General features: G+C 39.6%; 1 protein-coding gene across 3 annotated transcripts in view; it reads left to right on the forward strand.

Annotated features, from left to right (window-relative positions):
* The window catches only part of insyn1 (inhibitory synaptic factor 1), a 233732-nt gene extending 214832 nt beyond the window's left edge, over positions 1-18900 (forward strand). For all 3 annotated transcript variants that reach the window (XM_061964469.2, XM_061964470.2, XM_072913380.1), the window contains one exon: positions 15819-18900. In XM_061964469.2, coding sequence (XP_061820453.1) covers positions 15819-16622 — 804 coding nt within the window. In that variant the 3' untranslated portion in view covers positions 16623-18900. The remainder of the gene's footprint in view (positions 1-15818) is intronic.
* The last annotated feature ends 2749 nt before the right edge of the window (positions 18901-21649 follow it).

The raw sequence follows: 21649 nt of genomic DNA on the forward strand, positions 1-21649 counted from the left end.
CAAACTTGCAATAAGAATCAAATGTTTAATGTACCCTAAGAGTTTTTGTTAAAAATAAGGCCAATAATGCAATTTTGTGTGGTCCCTATTATTTAGAAAAGTATCGGAAAGTACCGAAAAGTATCAAAATACTTTTGGTACCGGTACCAGTACCAAAATATTGGTATCGGGGCAATACTAGTACCGGTTGATTTTATGTGCATCAATACCCGGTGCTACTGATGGAATTTGGTCCGTACCAATAAAAGTGCAGAAATCAGTACACAAACCTGGTGCAGACAGAGTGTGTACTGAATTCCAGCATGAAACACGTTGAGTGAGTGAATGAGTTTGCATCCGTAAACAAATACTGAGTATCGTAAAGCATTTGGTTATGGCTGGCAATAGTGCCAACGAGGAGCTTAAAAACTCTCTTTTGTCGTTAAAGTACACTAAAATGACAAAGATAAGTGGGTAAGACAAAAACAGTGTGCTGGCTTTGTTCAGCCAATGAGGAACTTTCATTTCATTTTTAAAAATACAGTAATTGAGACTGTTTAAAGGGGAACATTATAACCAGACCTATGTAAGCGTCAATATATACCTTGATGTTGCAGAAAAAAGACGATATATTTTTTTAACCGATTTCCGAACTCTAAATGGGTGAATTTTGGCGAATTAAACGCCTTTGTAATATTCGCTCTCGGAGCGATGACGTCACAACGTGACGTCACATCGGGAAGCAATCCGCCATTTTCTCAAACACAGAGTCAAATCAGCTCTGTTATTTTCCGTTTTTTCGACTGTTTTCCGTACCTTGGAGACATCATGCCTCGTCGGTGTGTTGTCGGAGGGTGTAACAACACGAACAGGGACGGATTCAAGTTGCACCAGTGGCCCAAAGATGCGAAAGTGGCAAGAAATTGGACGTTTGTTCCGCACACTTTACCGACGAAAGCTATGCTACGACAGAGATGGCAAGAATGTGTGGATATCCTGCGACACTCAAAGCAGATGCATTTCCAACGATAAAGTCAAAGAAATCTGCCGTCAGACCCCCATTGAATCTGCCGGAGTGTGTGAGAAATTCAGGGACAAAGGACCTCGCTAGCACGGCAAGCAATGGCGGCAGTTTGTTCCCGCAGACGAGCGAGCTAAACCCCCTGGATGTCTTGGCTCACACCGTCCCTTATGCCACCGAAGATGATCAAGAGAAGAATATCGACCCTAGCTTCCCTTGGCCTGCTGACATCAACTCCAAAACTGGACAGATCAGCTTTCAGGAAAAGAGCGCGGATGAGGGTATGTCTACAGAATATATTAATTGATGAAAATTGGGCTGTCTGCACTCTCAAAGTGCATGTTGTTGCCAAAAGTATTTCATATGCTGTAAACCTAGTTCATAGTTGTTAGTTTCCTTTAATGCCAAACAAACACATACCAATCGTTGGTTAGAAGGCGATCGCCGAATTCGTCCTCGCTTTCTCCCGTGTCGCTGGCTGTCTTGTCGTTTTCGTCGGTTTTGCTTGCATACGGTTCAAACCGATATGGCTCAATAGCTTCAGTTTCGTCTTCAATTTCGTTTTCGCTACCTGCCTCCACACTACAACCATCCGTTTCAATACATGCGTAATCTGTTGAATCGCTTAAGCCGCTGAAATCCGAGTCTGAATCCGAGCTAATGTTGCTATAGCTTGCTGTTCTATGCGCCATGTTTGTTTGAGTTGGCTTCACTATGTGACGTCACAGCAAAATGGACGGGTGTATATAACGATGGTTAAAATCAGGCACTTTGAAGCTTTTTTTTAGGGATATTGCGTGATGGGTAAAATTTTGAAAAAAACTTTGAAAAATAAAATAAGCCACTGGGAACTGATTTTTAATGGTTTTAACCCTTCTGAAATTGTGATAATGTTCCCCTTTAAACTGTTATTCCTAAATATGTCTGCATTGTTGCACTTCCCTAATAAAAACAAAATAGTTATTAGATCATTTCATTTATAATAGAGTTACCTGCTACCAGTTTATATTAGTTACTGTGCCAAAAATGAACCGTGACCTTAAAATCGAGGTACGTACTGAACCGTGATTATGGGGTGCCATCACACCCCAACATGCGCTCCACTCCGAGGCATACCCGCTTTAATTTAGTGAACTCTTGCATGTTTACTGCTTGGATTTTAATGACAAATCCCACATACAGAATGGTGAGAATTGTCATTAAAGTTAAAAAAAAAAAAAAAAGCATAAAAAGATTATTGACTACCATTCTTTTACTGTATTGCTTAACTGTGTTGCAAATGAAGTGTCTTCAGTCACCAGGAAATGCTGTCAATGCTTCATAAACTTTATGGAGTGATGGCTTCATAAAGTCCACGGGGAATAGACACCCCTTCTTCCAGCCTCCAGCTGCACACCGAGGATTTAACATTGGAAGTAAACAAAACAAAAGACGTCTACACTGCGGTAGGGGACATTTTCACCGTGAGGCGCCCTTCAGGGGATGGACGGCTGTAGACATATAAATTAAGATTGTTCAGGATTTCGGGGAAAAAAATACAGATGGGAGCTGAATGGACAGCTGTGTCACATCTAGGGGTGTACCGATAGTTTTTCAGTACTGGTTCCTAATTGGGTAGTCCAGGAAGACCATTAAGATTCTGGATTTATGATCCATGCTGCTGTCAGTATTTTTTTTTTTTTATCCAACATAAATCTGACAGCTGTCACATTCAGTTCAAGTGCCACTACTACGCACGGGTAGATGATAAACTTGGAATAATTTCAATTTAGGTCGCAACACCACACAAAAGTTTGTAACACGACAATATTCCTATCTAGTCCCCAAAGTCACGCACGCAAATAAGAGATAGTGTCAGTTTGAAGTGAACGCCACTTAATGGGGCTGTTTGCAACTTCCTCACAGTTACAGTTTTCAAAGCAAACAAAATATAACAAGCCATCTTATGTTAGAGCCAAGCGCTTGGTTCAACTTCATTTTCCCTCGCTCTTCATTCCTTCCGTTAAACCCAGATTCCGATCTAACAAAGGTCTTAACTCATTCTCCTTCTATGCCACATCAATATGGAATGCACTCCCAACAGGTGTAAAAGAAAGGGCATCTCTATCCTCCTTCAAAACCGCACTAAAAGAACACCTCCAGGCAACTTCAACCCTAAACTAACACCCTCCCTTCCACATCCCACCTCCCCGGATTGTAAATAATCAAATGTAAATAATCAAATATAGATACTTATTCTTATGCTTTCTGATCTCTCTCTCTCTATGTCCACTACTTGCTGTACATATCCTACCAAGTCAGTCCTACACTGTTTCATTGTCCATTTCTCTGATGATGCAATTGTTGATGACTGAAGTGTTGATATCAACCAAACCTAGCCCCCCCCAACCCACCCCCCACCCCCTCCTCCACATCCCACACCCCGGATTGTAAATAATGTAAATAATTCAATTTATATACTCTGATGATTATCTTGTGTGATGACTGTATTATGATGATAGTACAAACCCCGTGTCCATATGAGTTGGGAAATTGTGTTAGATGTAAATATAAACGGAATACAATGATTTGCAAATCATTTTCAACCCATATTCAGTTGAAAATGCTGCAAAGACAACATATTTGATGTTCAAACTGTTAAACTTTTTTTTTTTTTTGCAAATAATCATTAACTTTAGAATTTGATGCCAGCAACACGTGACAAAGAAGTTGGGAAAGGTGGCAATAAATGCTGATAAAGTTGAGGAATGCTCATCAAACAGTTATTTGGAACATCCCACAGGTGAACAGGCAAATTGGGAACAGATGGGTGCCATGATTGGGTATAAAAGTAGATTCCATGAAATGCTCAGTCATTCACAAACAAGGATGGGGCGAGGGTCACCACTTTGTCAACAAATGCGTGAGCAAATTGTTGAACAATTTAAGAAAAACCTTTCTCAACCAGCTATTGCAAGGAATTTAGGGATTTCACCATCTACGGTCCGTTATATCATCAAAGGGTTCAGAGAATCTGGAGAAATCACTGCACGTAAGCAGCTAAGCCCGCGACCTTCGATCTTTCGGGCTGTACTGCATCAACAAGCAACATCAGTGTGTAAAGGATATCACCACATGGGCTCAGGAACACTTCAGAAACCCACTTTCAATAACTACAGTTGGTCGCTACATCTGTAAGTGCAAGTTAAAACTCTCCTATGCAAGGCGAAAACCGTTTATCAACAACACCCAGAAACGCCGTCGGCTTCGCTGGGCCTGAGCTCATCAAAGATGGACTGATACAAAGTGGAAAAGTGTTCTGTGGTCTGACGAGTCCACATTTCAAATTGTTTTTGGAAACTTTTGACGTCGTGTCCCACGGACCAAAGACGAAAAGAACCATCTGGATTGTTATAGGCGCAAAGTTGAAAAGCCAGCATCTGTGATGGTATGGGGGTGTATTAGTGCCCAAGACATGGGTAACTTACACATCTGTGAAGGCACCATTAATGCTGAAAGGTACATACAGGTTTTGGAGCAACATATGTTGCCATCCAAGCAATGTTACCATGGACGCCCCTGCTTATTTCAGCAAGGCAATGCCAAGCCACGTGTTACATCAACGTGGCTTCATAGTAAAAGAGTGCGGGTACTAGACTGGCCTGCCTGTAGTCCAGACCTGTCTCCCATTGAAAATGTGTGGCGCATTATGAAGCCTAAAATACCACAACGGAGACCCCCGGACTGTTGAACAACTTAAGCTGTACATCAAGCAAGAATGGGAAAGAATTCCACCTGAGAAGCTTAAAAAATGTGTCTCCTCAGTTCCCAAACGTTTACTGAGTGTTGTTAAAAGGAAAGGCCATGTAACACAGTGGTGAAAATGGCCTTTCCCAACTACTTTGGCACGTGTAGCAGCCATGAAATTCTAAGTTAATTATTATTTGCAAAAAAAAAATAAAGTTTATGAGTTTGAACATCAAATATCTTGTCTTTGTAGTGCATTCAATTGAATGTGGGTTGAAAATGATTTGCAAATCATTGTATTCCGTTTATATTTACATCTAACACAATTTCCCAACTCATATGGAAACGGGGTTTGTGTATATCTGTATCATGAATCAATTTAAGTGGACCCCGACTTAAACAAGTTGAAAAATGTATGCGGGTGTTACCATTTAGTGGTCAATTGTACGGAATATGTACTGCACTGTGCAATCTACTTATAAAAGTTTCAATCAATCAATCAATTCCCTCGTATACGGCTCGGCGTTTTTAGATGGAGACAGGTGTGGACAATATTGGAGACGGGCTCATTTGTCCCACACTAAAATTACACAGTGAAGGAAAAAACTATTGGATGTTGCTTTAATTTTCTTAATACAGTGTCCATCAGCTGCTGTGACTGAGAGTTAATGACATGAGGAAACATGCAGCAGGCAAAATGTCGTAAACGTTGTCACAACTTGTTTATAGAGTCTTTGGTTTGTTTACTGGGATGTTCACTTGTCTTTTATTTAATTGTAAATTGTATTAGTGTTCAAATAACATAATACTAGCTAAAATGTTTTGTCATCTCATCGAACTGAACGCAGGCTGTGAAGATTGTGTATTCGATGTGAGGGGTATCACTCCTGTTTATTTTTGTTGGCCAAACTTTTGCACTGAACCACTAGGAGGTGTTAGAGAAGAACAAAGCTTGTTTATTAGACGTCATCTTCATTAGCCAAACGTCTTTGAATTTTATATTGATATCAACAAATAAACACCATGTTTTTTTACATTACTTGTGTTTTTTTCATGTCACAACGGTATTACTTTAAAAAAAATTTATGTGACGTAGCATTTTGTTAATGTTTTATTGTGTATAGTTAATTCATAAACAACATATTTCTGCTCAAACTCTTAATGGATCTGTCCCGATACGGCATAACTTGAATAAAAATACCTCCCTCTATCAAAATGTAAAAATAGAGATGAAGACATCACGTAACGAGAAAAAGCTGACACGTTGATTATATTAATGAACAAAAACAAATACTTCTCTTTAAATATATGGATAGCGTGTATCTATAGCCTTTTTATTAGACATGACAAATTAAATGATGGCATCTTATTCACACCACAACACTGTTTTACGTAACGTAATGAAAAATCATAATATCAGTATTAATAAAAAATGATTGTAGTTATTATTTTGGCCATAAATGGCAGGCCTAGATCTCATACATAAGCACTATTGTTATCTATATGGACAAAAAGTGCATTTACGTCTTATGGCCATCAGGTGCCATCTTTCAAAATTATTACATTGGTTTTTATTTTGAATCTCTTATGTCCATAAAGTGCTATCTTGCATGATTTTCACATTTATTTTATTTTGTATTTTGTCTGCCATATTACTTTGTTTATAATGCTTTTGTTGCTTTCACAGGCACATTAAGTATCCATGAAACAGTGTTTTTATCTACAGTAATGTAGAATGTCTTCTACAAAGGAAATCATTTGGAATGTGTTTTTTAAAAATAAAATTCAGTTAAAAGATTTCAGTATAAATACTTTTAGAACATTTTGAGCACATTTAAAAAATACAGCGATAATAATGATAACTGTGATAATTTTGTTCACAATAACCGTGATAAGAAATTTTCATAACATGACATCCCTAATATTTGTATGTATGTATGTATATATATATATATATATATATATATACAAACATATATATATATATATATATATATATATCCGAGGGAGAATTCAAAACCAGATGGAACAACCACAAGGCTTCTTTCAGGAACAAAAACCTGCGAAATACCACAGAACTCAGCAAACACATTTGGGACCTCAAAGACAATAATGTTGAATATTCAATAACATGGCAAATTCTTGCATCCAGCACACCTTACAATAGTGGTAATAAAAGATGCAACCTATGCTTGAAAGAGAAACTGTTTATTATTTACCGTCCAGACCTGTCATCCCTCAACAAGCGCAGCGAAATTGTAACAACATGCCGCCATAGACGGAAACACCTCCTAGGTAACACATGAGCCAATCACCACGCCCCTAGGCCAGCCTGTACCCACCCACTCTGTGCCCTATATAAACCATGGTATGCGAATGCTCCCATTAAAATCTCCTGACGATTGAGGGTACCCCCCCTCATTAAACAGGCCTGTAGAGATGAAATAGTCTTGTGATTTTTTTCCCACACATACATATATATATATATATATATATATATATATATATATATATATGTATATATATATGGTGTATAAAGTAGATTTGCTGCTGTTTTGATAAAAGTGCTGCTTGTGCTACAGCAACGCTGCAAGTTTGTGATGTTTTTCTCATTTTTATTAGGACTGGACGACATCGAAATGCGACCACAAGCTTGTAAATAAAAACGGTGGACCTTGAAGAGATGTTTTTATATTTTTTTTTGCCACCGAAGCGCCTTTGTTGATTACAAGCTTTTAGTCAAATGACTATATTGTCCAGTTTTTATCAAATTGCTTCTATGGCAACATCAAAATCATAATATCAAAATTGTTACGCACTGGGACTGTTAGGGTTGTTTGCCAGCTTGTAGTTGTGTCTTCATTCGGTTCAGTTCTGATAAAACCACTATGGGAATGGTATCAGGCGCCATTTCTATTAAGCATTGTTAAAAAAATATATATACTTGAGTTTGTGCGGTTCAGGCAAAACTGTTGCCATAATAATCAGGTCGAGGATGTCGTTCACCAGCGTGAAGTTCTGTCTCCATCCAAACCACACTCCCTTACTGAGGTAATGACCAGACAGGAATTTAATAAAAAAATATCAACACTTTTCAAAATAAAACACAACGGTAATCTGAATTACTGAGGCCCCAAACAATATATATCCTAAATAAACATATCTTTGTTACTTCGCTCCAGTTTCATTCACTAACTGTGTTACAAAAAAGATCAATTGGAGTAATACATAATTTTGGATATGGAGAACAAACAAACCCTTTATTTATTAAATCACAAATATTGAAATTCAATGATTTGGTGCATTTGCAAACAGCTAAAATGATGTATAAAGCAAACTATAAACTGCTACCCAAGAATGTACAGCAATCCTTCTCAATTTAAGAGTAGAAATATAACCTTAGAGGAAAATCTAATTTAAAACATTTGTATACTCGTACAACACTTAAAACCTTTAGCATGTCAGTATGTGGAATTAAAATATGGAATGGATTAACCAAATAAATCAAACAAAGCACCAATATGATTCAGTTTAAGAGACTCTTCAAACTACAAGTGTTCACAAAGTACACAGAACAAGAATTATGATTAATATCTTGAACCCTTTTTGTTTTTTCGTTTGTTCTGTTTTATTTTTTTTTAATGAGACAAAGATCATTTCTGTATTTAATATGTGTTTACTTACTATGGTATATTTATTTGTTCACTGTTCTGTTACAAAGAACAAGGAAATAGGATACAATTGCTACGGTATGAAAAGGGGTAGGATTAAATAAGCTCAGCTTCTTCCTACTCCTTTTCGGACGTGCTGTAATGAAACAAGTGGCAATATGTGATGAATTGTGTCGTATGCATGTTTGAAATAAACGAAAACTGAACTGGAAGTGAACAGGTTTCACTAAACTAAAACTAAAACACTTGCTTTAATTAGTGAACGGTTCAGGCGAATGCATGATTTACGACAGCATGAACGCACAAGTGTTTTCATTTGGCGATGGATTGTTGTCAAGAGCGCCACGCGCTGATTGAAGGTGCTGAAATGTCAAGTACGCAGAGTGCGGCGAACTTGTGCGAATCCGGCTTTAAGAGCTCTAAAGTCATCAAACATCCAACGACAACAAAGGCAGAGGTTGACTCTCGGGTAGCGATGAATGAAATGTTTTTACTTCATCAGCGAGCAGGTGAACAAAGAAGTGCTCTTGTCGTTACATCAACATACAGTACAACGCTCAAGTGAATACGGATTGTTGTGTTACGTACTGCGGCTAATCAACACAACACAAACACTTTGTTTTCCACGGTTCAGATCAGGTACATTCACTGAAGATCGCTACTTGAAGGGGAACTGCACTTTTGGGGGGATTTTGCCTATCATTAACAATCCTTATATATATATATATATATATATATATATATATATATATATATATATATATATATATATATATATATATATATATATATATATATATATATATATATATATATTTTATATATATATATATATATATATATATATTTTATATATATATATATATATATATATATATATATATATATATATATATATATATAATATATATACGTTAGGTCAGGAAAAAACACAGAGGCTATATCATCCCTACAAGCCTGTTTCGCAGGTTTCCGTGCTTGTCAGGGGATTTTATAAAATGTATAAAAATGTTATAAATATAGTTTATAAATATATTTATAAATATTTATAAATATACGTGTATAAATAATATTTATCAATGTTTTATAAATATTTTAGAATATTTATAAAATCCCCTGACGAGCAGGGAAACCTGCGAAACAGGCTTGTAGGGATGATATAGCCTCCGTGCTTTTTCCTGACCTACGTTTATATATATATATATATATATATATATATATATATATATAAACGTAGGTCAGGAAAAAGCATATATATATATATATATATATATATATATATATATATATATATATATATAAACGTAGGTCAGGAAAAAGCACGGAGGCTATATCATCCCTACAAACCTGTTTCGCAGGTTTTTATAAATATTCTAAAATATTTATAAAACATTGATAAATATTATTTATACACGTATATTTATAAATATTTATAAATATATTTATAAACTATATTTATAACATTTTTATACATTTTATAAAATCCCCTGACAAGCACGGAAACCTGCAAAATATATATATATATATATACATATATATATATATATATATATATATATATATATATATATATTTAAAATCTGTCTCATTGCAAGATTAGACAAACTGCCTTGTTCTTACATGGAAAAAAAAGTCATATGTCTACTGATGTTTAAAAAGTGTACACTCGGAGTGTAATTTACGTTTCCCCAACGATTTCGCCATTTTTAATTAACTTAAAGAGCGCGCACTTGCCGCGCGCTCGCCTGACACTGTGGCACTGGCGTGATGACGTCACGTTATCGATGGGAAAATGCATTTTTAGACAATATGATTTGCCTGAGCGGCTAGGAGACCCTGAGAGTAACAAGCGGTAGAAAATGGATTGATGGATGGGCTAAAAAGGACGGATTAAAAAAATAAGAATTGAAAAAATATATATATATATTTTACTCTGGACTACCCGCAGGCTGGATTTTGGATGCTGGCGGGCCGCATCTGGCCCGCGGGCCATAGTTTGGGGACCCCTGCGTTAGAGGGAATGTTGGTAGCAAATGTTGTTGACAGCGTTCTACTTTGCTGCTAATCATATTTGGATGATTACATTACGAACACAGTGAATTCCGAACCAGTTGTAGTTCGAGAGCATTTATTAGTAGCCAGAAGGAAGGTATATTTTTGACGTGAGGGATGTAAACACAGGTATAAGTACATTACCCCAGGGGGCGTGGCTAAAGGATAGAGTCGCCAAATGTGAAAATGTGCATGCATGTTAGAATTTTACATTACATTTTAAATTATAATAATGTTAGTACATTTTCTACTAAAAAAAACTAAGCTTTGCTAACAGTCAAAAAGACAGCATTAAGATGATAATTAATAACAGTGACGTGCGGTGAGGTTGATGGCTGGTGAGGCACTGACTTCATCACAGTCAGATTTACAGACATATGAACCCTAAAGAGTATCTTATTCACCATTTGATTGGCAGCAGTTAACGGGTTATGTTTAAAAGCTCATACCAGCATTCTTCCCTGCTTGGCACTGAGCATCAAGGGTTAAAATTGGGGGTTAAATCACCAAAAATTATTCCCGGATGTGGCGCCGCTGCTGCCCACTGCTCCCCTCACCTCCCAGGGGGTGATCAAGGGATGGGTCAAATGCAGAGGACAAATTTAACCACACCTAGTGTGTGTGTGACAATCATTGGTACTTTAACTTAACTTTAACTTTACACATACAAACTGTAGCACACAAAAAAACACATTTAATAAAAAAAAAACGTTATTATGGTCTTACCTTTATGTAATATATTGGGTTGGAGGCAATAACCAGGCGAGGTGATGAAGTACGTCTCTTTACTGTAGACTTCAGAACAGACTCAACACACTTGACGTCAGGTGCGCAACACCACGTAAATCGTTGGCCAACCAAAAAGTAACCCCAGTACGCTATAGCCAACATTAACCAGGAGATGGCAACAGACAAACATAGATCGCTCTATTACATTCCTCCCCTTTTAGAAATGTAGAAGTTACTCAATAGAAATAAACAACCCAACCAAAAAATGCAGCAGCTCAATAAGAAGCCAAAAAGTGCAAAAACAATAATGTTCGTGTTGGAGGAGTTGTGAATGAATGAAAAATGAAATCCGTGCTGCAGTCTGCAGGTGTACCTAATGTTGTGGCCCTGCAGTCATTCACAACTCCTCCAACATGAACATTATTGTTTATGCACTTTTTGGCTTCTTATTAAATAACTTTTTTAAATAGATTCAATCTTGCACGTCCATGGTTCTCGCCCGGAAAAGGGTGGAATGCCATCTTCGGGTTGGGGAGGAGACCCTGCCCCAAGTGGAGGAGTTCAAGTACCTCGGAGTCTTGTTCACGAGTGAGGGAAGAGTGGATCGTGAGATCGACAGGCGGATCGGTGCGGCATCTTCAGTAATGCGGACGCTGTATCGATCCGTTGTGGTGAAGAAGGAGCTGAGCCGGAAGGCAAAGCTCTCAATTTACCGGTCGATCTACGTTCCCATCCTCACCTATGGTCATGAGCTTTGGGTTATGACCGAAAGGACAAGATTACGGGTACAAGCGGCCGAAATGAGTTTCCTCCGCCGGGTGGCAGGGCTCTCCCTTAGAGATAGGGTGAGAAGCTCTGTCATCCGGGGGGAGCTCAAAGTAAAGCCGCTGCTCCTCCACATCGAGAGGAGCCAGATGAGGTGGTTCGGGCATCTGGTCAGGATGCCACCCGATCGCCTCCCTAGGGAGGTGTTTAGGGCACGTCCGACCGGTAGGAGGCCACGGGGAAGACCCAGGACACGTTGGGAAGACTATGTCTCCCGGCTGGCCTGGGAACGCCTCGGGGTCCCCCGGGAGGAGCTGGACGAAGTGGCTGGGGAGAGGGAAGTCTGGGCTTCCCTGCTTAGGCTGCTGCCCCCGCGACCCGACCTCGGATAAGCGGAAGAAGATGGATGGATGGATGGATGGAATCTTGCACGTGGAAAGTTTAAGTGTGGGCTTTAGTTGATATAACACTCCCGTCAGGGGGTGCATTCTACGGCAGGGGTGCAGGAGGCAGGATTACTGCGAGCCTCACACAGTGCGTCTTCGCAGCAGTTTTATGATCGCTCAGCACAAGAAATACGTTACACACATACAGTTGTTGACAAAATACACTGTACATTATATACCTCAGCTAACTAAACTATGGAAATGTATAATATAATTCATATAGCAATACGGTCTCACTGCACAGCAGGCCAGCAGTTAGCCGAGTCCGCAATCCATGTTGAGGCACAACTGAGTGACGTGCCTCAACTGGCTGCTGTTCACCGCACCGTCTCTTCTCAGTATTTGAACGGCAAATGTAAAAATTCAGCGATTTTGAATAAAAATAATCTAAAACTGGTGAAGTTAAATGGAAAATAACTTTATAGTATAATCACTGAATACATTTAACAATTTAATAATTTTTTTTCTTTTTACATTTTGTTTCTTTCCATGATGGCAGGTGAGGCCCCGCCTCACCTGCATCTAGTGACTGCACGTCACTGGTGTAGAAATGCAAGAAATGTAGTCTTGATTTTCAAAATGTTCTTTCAGGGTTTGCATGGCAGCACTTTGTACTGATAAAAATGTTCCTCTTTTGTTCTCAAGTCCGACTCTTAAGTTTAGGTACTACGTACCGTAGTAAAACTAGTCAACATTAATCAAGATAAAATAGAGCCGGTAAAGGAAGTGAAATATTTTGGTGTTATTTTGGGACCCTAAGCTAAAAATTGATGACCATATTATAAAAACGACTAAGACCATAAAAATAAATATAAACTGTTTCAGGCTTATTAGACCTTGTTTATCTGTTAAAGCTGCACAAGTTTACATGCATGCAATGAAATGATCCCATAAGTCTTATTGTACCATGGTCTGGGGACAGGCCACGAGATGTGTAGTGAAGCCTCTGTTGTCATTATATAAACAAACACTAAAGATATTTGACCCAAAAACCATCATCACTGCCATATTACTCAAAAATATAATTTTGATATTTTATACATTTCTCATTTTTAAAAGCTATTTTTAAGTGTCTTAATGGATTAGCCCCTGATGTGATGTGTAAGGTACAAAGGTACAGTAGTGAAGGAGTGCAGACTGGTGCTGCAGTCGGTGGGAGCTGTAGAGCGAAAAGGTGCCGGACTCAGTGAAGGCCTCACATCTGTGGAACTCTTTGCCACTGGGGTTAAAGTCACAGTGGGACATTAAACTTTTCTACACAAAACTGAAAAAGTCGCTTAAGGAAAATCAGTAGTGTGAGCACTAGAACTGGATGTAGTGTGGACAAATGGGGCCAAATGTGTTTTTATTTTTGTACTTGTCTTAATCCTTTTGTATGTGTTTTACACTTTTCTCATCTTTTTTAAAAAGCCCAACCAGGGACGAGGGTTGCAAATTTGCCTGTGGCTATAAATTTTATTAGATTAGATTAGATTAGTTTATTTCAAAGGGGACCATGTAATTTCATAAAACTAGGGGTGTCCGATAATATCGGACTGCCGATATTATCGGCCGATAAATGCTTTAAAATGTAATATCGGAAATTATCGGTATCGGTTTCAAAATTATTGGTATCGGTTTCAAAAAGTAAAATGTATGACTTTTTTAAAACGCTGCTGTGTACACGGACGTAGGAAGAAATTCAGAGCACCAATTAACCTTGAAGGCACTGCCTTTGCGCGCCGGCTCAATCACATAATACCTACGGCTTTTGACACACACACAAGTGAATGCAAGGCATAGTTGATCAACAGCCATACAGGTCACATTGATTGTGGCCGTATAAACAACTTTAACACTGTTACAAATATGCGCCACACTGTGAACCCACACCAAACAAGAATGACAAACACATTTCGGGAGAACATCTGCACCGTAACACAACATAAACACAACAGAACAAATACCCAGAACCCCTTGCAACACGCTACAATATACCCCCCTCCCACCTGCCGCAATCCCGCCCCACCTCAACCTCCTCATGCTCTCTCGGGGAGAGGATGTCCCAAATTCCAAGCTGCTGTTTTGAGGCATGTTAAAAAAAAATTATGCACTTTGTGACTTCAATAATAAATATGGCAGTGTGGTTGGCACTTTTTCCATAACTTGAGTTGAAGTTGTTGTCTTAATTTGGAAAACCTTGTTACATTGTTTAATGCATCCAGCGGGGCATCACAACAAAATTAGGCATAATAATGTGTTAATTCCACAACTGTATATATCGGTATCGGTTTATATCGGTATCGGTAATTAAGAGTTAGACAATATCGGAATATCGGATATCGGCAAAAAAGCCATTATCGGACATCTCTACATAAAACACATGACGACACATGGTTAAAAAAGCCAGAATTAACCAGAAGGCTAGTTTTCATCTGTGGTCCCCTGGCCATGATGTAAAAAAAAGTCAATAAAATGACAATTTAAAAGAAAAGGAAAATAAAGAGAGAGAGAAATTTAAAAAGCAAACAATACATATACAATATGATGAAAAATAAAATACAACATCACAACATAACATTTATCTTAGCATCAAAACAGGCTCATCTCTTTGTATGTAGTTTGTGTACTATGTACTTTGACATCGGTTACCTGTGGGTAGCAATGTTTCATTAATAATAATAATAATAATAGATTTTATTTGTAAAAAAGCACTTTACATTGAGCAAACAACCTCAAAGTGCTACAGTGTATTGAAAAAAAAATTAAAAAAAATAAAAAGATAATCCATCCATTTTCTACCGCTTATTCCCTTTGAGGTTGTGGGGGGCACTGGAGTAATAAAAAAATAAAAAATAAATAAAAACTAGAACAGCCTAATAGCTAGAACTAGTATGCATATATTTATAAAAAGGCTTTTTTTAAAAGAAGGTGTTTTAAGCCTTTTTTTAAAAGCATCCACAGTCTGTGGTGCCCTCAGGTGGTCAGGGAGAGCATTCCACTGGGAGCGGTCGGAGCAGAAAGCCCGATCTCCCATAGTTCGTAGCTTAGTCCTCGGAGGTTGGAGGAGGTTAGCCTGTCCGGAGCGGAGGTGTCGTGTGGAGGATTTGGGGGTGAGTAGTTCTTTGAGGTAGAGGGGGGCATTTCCATGGAGGCACTGGTGGCTTAGTAGGGGGACTTTGTATTCAATCCTGAGTGGAACAGGAAGCCAGTGAAGGGATTTGAGAATTGGTGTGATGTGGTCGTATTTCCACACTCTCATCAGGATCCTAGCGGCACTATTTTGTACGTATTGCAGCTTCTGGATGTTCTTGCTTGGGATCCCGACAAGAAGTGCGTTGCAGTAGTCATTGCACTGTCCCTGTCAAATAAATAAATACATAAATACATCAAACCCCCTCGCCGACTTGCCGGACACAGCATTTAACGCCTCTCCTGTTTCTCTCTCAGGTGGTGGGTCAGATCGACAAACTGACGTCGGACTTTGACTTCGACCTGGAGCAAGATGACTGGACGGTGGCGACGGCGAGCAGCACGTCCAGCAGCGAGCGGGGCCTGGGGGAAGCCTTCCGCCTGGACTTCCTCAACGCCGACGTGCTGTCCGACAGCTGGGAGTTCTGCAGCTACCTTGAGGCCGCCGGTGCTTGCGCCCGCGCGCCCGGCGAGCCGCCCCTGGGCTACCCCAGGCCGCACCCGGGCCGCGGGTCCATACCCACTCAGACGCCCACCCCGCCCCCCATCGCCACCGCCTCCGTCTACTCCCAGATGAACGGCGGGCTGCCCATCCCGAACGGACCTCGCATCATCACTCCCGATTCATCCAGCGAGGAGGCCAGCAGCTCCACGCACAGCCACAAAACCAGGGAGAGGGTCCGCTTCAGCGACAAAATTCTCTACCACGCCTTGTGCTGCGACGACGACGACGACGAAGAGGAGCAAGAGGACCTCCAAGACGACAAGAGCGGCTGTGCCACGCCCGACAGCGACAGCGAGCAGAGCCTGGTGGGCGAGCCGGTGGGCCCTAAACGCTCGTCCTCCGAGCACTCGCTCCTCCATAACTGCCTTGACCCTTCTTATGTGCCGCTGTCGGCGAGAAGCATGACGGGAGCGCACACGTTACCCAGGAAAGGCCTGCTGAACCCGGCCTGCCGCAAAAAACTCCTGCGAAACAGCAGCACGCAAACTGTGTCGGATAAGAGCACCCAAACTGTACTGCCCTATGTTCCAAACAAACAGAAAGCAAAGGAGCACTGAGCCAGCCCTGAGTTTATCCTCCATCTCACCACCAAGGACTGTGCATTATTTAATATTAAATACATAGCTAATAGATTATTACACAAACAAATCAATTACTAAATAAATAAATGATATATGGGAAGAAAAATCATGCGCCTTCTTAGTCATTCCATGAAGAGGTCGGAGGCAAACATCTGGATTTTTTTTTTTTTTAGGCGTTGGAAGCGCTCGTTTTACCTCATTCTGCAGCACGAGAAAGTTCGGACAAGATGGTGTTCCGCTTAATGTGCCTTTGAAATGCTTCACGCATGCGTCGCAGTTTACCTGACACACGAAACGTGACAAATCTGGGGGTTGCGCCGTCCGTTTTAGCCGCGAGATGGCAGTAGATAGTGTTGAGTATCTTAAAATGTGTTTTGTGGCAATTATTGTGGCGCTTTCCATCATTTTCAGCAGACTGCATTGCAAAATGATTACCCCTTCCACCCAGGAATGGGGGCCATTTGAATTCTTTCTGTATGCGCTTTCTTCCCTCCCATACCTCGAGTCTCTCAACGTCAAGATAGGAGTCCAACAACAAGCTGTGTTTTAAGTGAATTAGAGTGAATTATATTTATATAGCGCTTTTCTCGAGTAACTCAAAGCGCTTTACATTGTGAAACCCAATATCTAAGTTACATTTTTAAACCAGTGTGGGTGGCACTGTGGTGGGTAAAGTGTCTTGCCCAAGGACACAACGGCAGGGACTAGGTTGGCAGAAGCGGGGATCGAACCTGGAACCCTCAAGTTGCTACCACCCGAGGTATACCGCCCAACAAAGCAATACTTTACTTTTTTTTAATAAGTTGACTATGTATTAATACAAAACAAAAGAAACTAAAATGAACCTAAGCTGCTCACCCTTACAACTTCGTGACCCCATTTTGTTCTCTAATATTACTTATTTATTTTTATCATTAAACTCCTGAACTATTGTACTAAAACAGAGGCATCACCATAATGACCAACATTATAATACAGTAGCGTAGCAGGCCTAAGTATTCATTAAAAATAAGGCAGAAGTTGTATTTTTAAAAAGTATGTTTAATATTTTTGGCCACTGTAACATTTCACACAGTTTGAACAGCAACACAGTGTTTGAGGAAAATACAACACTGTACTTTAATCTAGGGATTCTTTGGCGTACCACGAGAGGAAGACGCACCACAGTTAAATATAACCATTGACTTACTTTTGGTTAAAAATAGCTAGTAAGGTTTGTGCATGATTATGACATCATTATTATAAATTAGATTCTATATGATAATTATAATTTTGCATCAAAAAACTAGTGACGCCTCTGTTTTGAAGTTTAATCAAGGTTCCTTAAACGCACCACAGTTATGTGCCAAAAGATGCAAAACTTAACAGTAAACATAACTTTGTCCAATGCTGCTAAAAGAATATTTTTTCATATTTTCACCTTTTTCTATCACCTGATTTTGGTTCCGAAATAATCATGTTGTGTGGGAATAAATACAGGTGAGCTTTGATGACGTTAAAGGAATTAACCACACGCACGTTCCTATTTGTGATACAAACAAGCTTATTATTGAACTTTTATAGCTAAAGTGATGTTATCGGAAATTTTATGAGGTTGTATTTTGTAACTGAAGGGTTAAAAGCAGGGGTGTCAAACGTACGGCCCGCCAAATAGGTTTTATCCCGCCTGAGGGATGAGTTTGTTAAGTATAAAAATTACCTGAAATTTTTTCATGAAAAAAACAGCTGTTCTAAATGTGTCCACTAGATGTCACAATAGCAATTCTTTGTATATTTGTAGATGATGCTACATATGTACAAAATAAACCACATGTTAGTACATTTGTCGAGGAAAATTATGAAACAACTTAAATAACATACTGTAATTGGATTTTGATATTATTTTTCATCTTGATAGATTGAAAATGAACACCAATGAGGTGACTGATGAACATTATCACATCATTTATTCAGAATATATAAATAAAAGCAAATACAGAGAGAATACTATTAACCGCAACATGTAAGTGTAAAAAAAAACAACAACATTATGATTTGTACAATTTCAGAATGTGCATGTTTTATTTTTAAACAAAGAAAACAATCTGAAGTTGTCTTTATTTTTAAGTTATCCTGCCGTGATTTTACCAGTCCGGCCCACTTGGGAGTAGATTTTTCTCCATGTGGCCACCCCCCCATCTAAAATTAGTTTGACACCTCTGGTTTAAATGAAAGTTTAAAAAAAAAATCATGTCTTTACAAAATCCCAGGTCATGATCATGCGGCTCCCCTAGTGGTATGTTATGGCTACTACTGGAATTGATGAGTGGCCATTAATTAAGGTAAATAGTCTAACCGTGTGCTGTCAAATTATTATTATTTTTAATCCGGTTAATCCCACTTTAAAATTGTATTTAATCATTATTAATCAAAAGTTATTACTCGCTTGCATAATTTAGATGAACCTTAAAAAGACCCCCGACAGACGCCCATTTGTTTTAATCACAATGTCATCAAATAATCATTTTGATATGTTTTATTAGGTGCTAAAACCTCAACTGTTTATACTCCAAATAAACAACAACTGTTGAGATGCAAAAGTGCAACCCTTCTGTCGATGTCGGTGGAATTTCCCCTCGTTAGCGTTGATGAATGAACGCAATACAAATACACAGCAAATACATGCTAGTCGTTAGCCTTTATATTATATGGCGGCTACAAGCTATTTATGTTAGCATCAGTCTAGTTTGCAGTTAGATTTGTATTGCACTCAAAGTTTGATATAACATGGCCCAGTATTACGCGGCATTCTATATAACGCGATTGTGCCATGGATGCCGAATTTTCGACCATTTATATCGCGGTGATGTGGCCGGCGGACTGGGATGTAGCACTAGCCAACAAGCTAAATCTGTTATGCGTCTTAGCTCGTAGGCCGTTTAGAGATGCAAGTTAGCTCAATACGGCTAACGCTAACAATCGTATCCACGGCATCTAAAGTTATGATTTTAATCTGGCGGGGGGGGGGGGGGGGGGGGGGGGCATCGGATCAGAGGCTAGCTTAGCTCCGCTAGGTTTGCAGCTAGCTCGCTGAAAGTGAAGCGGCGAAACAAAGAAAGCATGTTCTTTGGGCTGAAAAAGGCTATAAAATATTTAGAGGCACACAAAATAGAAAGATAGCACTTAGCTTTGACGACGACGAAAGAGCACAGTAGGGTGAATTATTTTATTATATGTTTGGTCCAAAAAAGAAATGTAGGATTTTTGTACAACGCGATCTCGAGAGTTACGCGATCTGTATTTTTTGGACCCCAACGGCCGCGTTCTGTCTTGCAGTTAGATAAAAACTTCAACTTCCTCATCTGCAGTTATCATCACACTGCAACTACAAAAATATGCTTACCATTATACAGTAAAGTAAAACGTGCTGTAATTGCGTACATGTAATTGTTCTTCATCTAATCATTAAATACAACTACAACTACGTTTACCCTTTGAAGACACCTACTGTAATAACACAACAGGATGTTTGCAGAGTGACATTGCCTCCTAGTGGTGTTTAATAGGTACTAGAGATGCGCTGTTTGCGGACACAACCGCGGAGTCCGCGGATTATCCGCGGATCGGGCGGATGACATTTAAAAAAATAAGATTTTATCCGCTCGCGGGTCGGGTCGGGCGGATTAATTAGATTTTTTTTTTTTTTTTTTTTTTGCGGGTGGCAGTTAAACCAATTGGGAAATATATATACATAGTTAAATGTTGTTACCCACATACGAAAAACGAGCAGGCACTTGCAGCATATGCCACAACAGAAGAAAAAAAAAGAAAAGAGATGGACACTTTTACGGAGCGGAGGGACGCCTCGCCGGGGTCCGGGACCGAGGCTCCTTCCCCCGAGAGGGCCCCACCGGGAGCCGTAGCTGAGGCGATCCGCGAGAAGGGCCCGACGCACGTCCAGGGTCACTACCGCGCCCACCGCACCGACACCCCGCCTCGTCCGCTTTCGCCGCGGCCGGCGTCACGCGCAGCAGGTAAGCAGCTTACCTGCCCGCCACCCCCGTGGCCGGGGGCTCGTAACATGGGTCACTCCGCGCGCTCCGCCCGCGCAGCTTACCTGCTTGCTCGCAAAATGATTATTAGCATTCAGACAGGTTAAAATGTTGCTAAAACCATCACTTTTCTATCAGTCACAGTGACTTTTCAAAACAAAAATATTACAGCAAAAATCATATGGGTTGATTGACATGTTTATTCTGTAAGCTAACTTCAATAGTTTGAAATTATTTTGACAGTTAATGCCAGTTATCCTGTCAACCTTTCACAAGACTTCAATTTGTTAATTGAAAGTATAAATAGTATAAACACTTTTAACAGTATGTCGTGCTGTGAAATACAGCCGACAGGATGGCGCACCAAACACAAAGCAAGGCCATGCTGCAGGAGAACAAAGGACTTCTTTCATTTAAGGTTTGTGATAAACCATCAAACTCATTCGTTAAAAGGACTCTATAGTAATATAAAGCGAATTTTTCTGGACATTATCATGCAAGAAAAGTTTATTTTTGGGATCGCGATCACCGCGTAATGATTTTTAAAGGTTGCATTACATTATTAACTGTCCCATGTGATCAGCCAGTGCGATTGGAAGTCCATGCTCAATTATTGCCTCCGTAAATAAAACTTCGGCATTTATCACATCCAAAGAATCTGTTTGGGCGACGAAAAACGTTGAAAGTTTTCCACTTGTATCGCTAGCAACGGCATTAGACTTGTGTTTTTTTGTCCCAACGTGGTCTTTTACATCACTAATTCCTCCGTGTCCGATCGAAAAATCTTGTCTGCACAAGGTGCAATTCGCGTAGTTTCACCCTTTTTTTTTTTTTTAATTAATATTAGATATATAACAACGGGCGGATGGCGGGCGGATGCAGTTCTGATCAAACGTTACATCGGGTGGATGGCGGATGGTTGACGACTTTCTGCCGCGGTTGCGGATGAAATAAATTGCCTATCCGCGCATC

Source organism: Nerophis lumbriciformis, linkage group LG06, assembly GCF_033978685.3.
Source record: "Nerophis lumbriciformis linkage group LG06, RoL_Nlum_v2.1, whole genome shotgun sequence".
NCBI lineage: Eukaryota > Metazoa > Chordata > Actinopteri > Syngnathiformes > Syngnathidae > Nerophis > Nerophis lumbriciformis.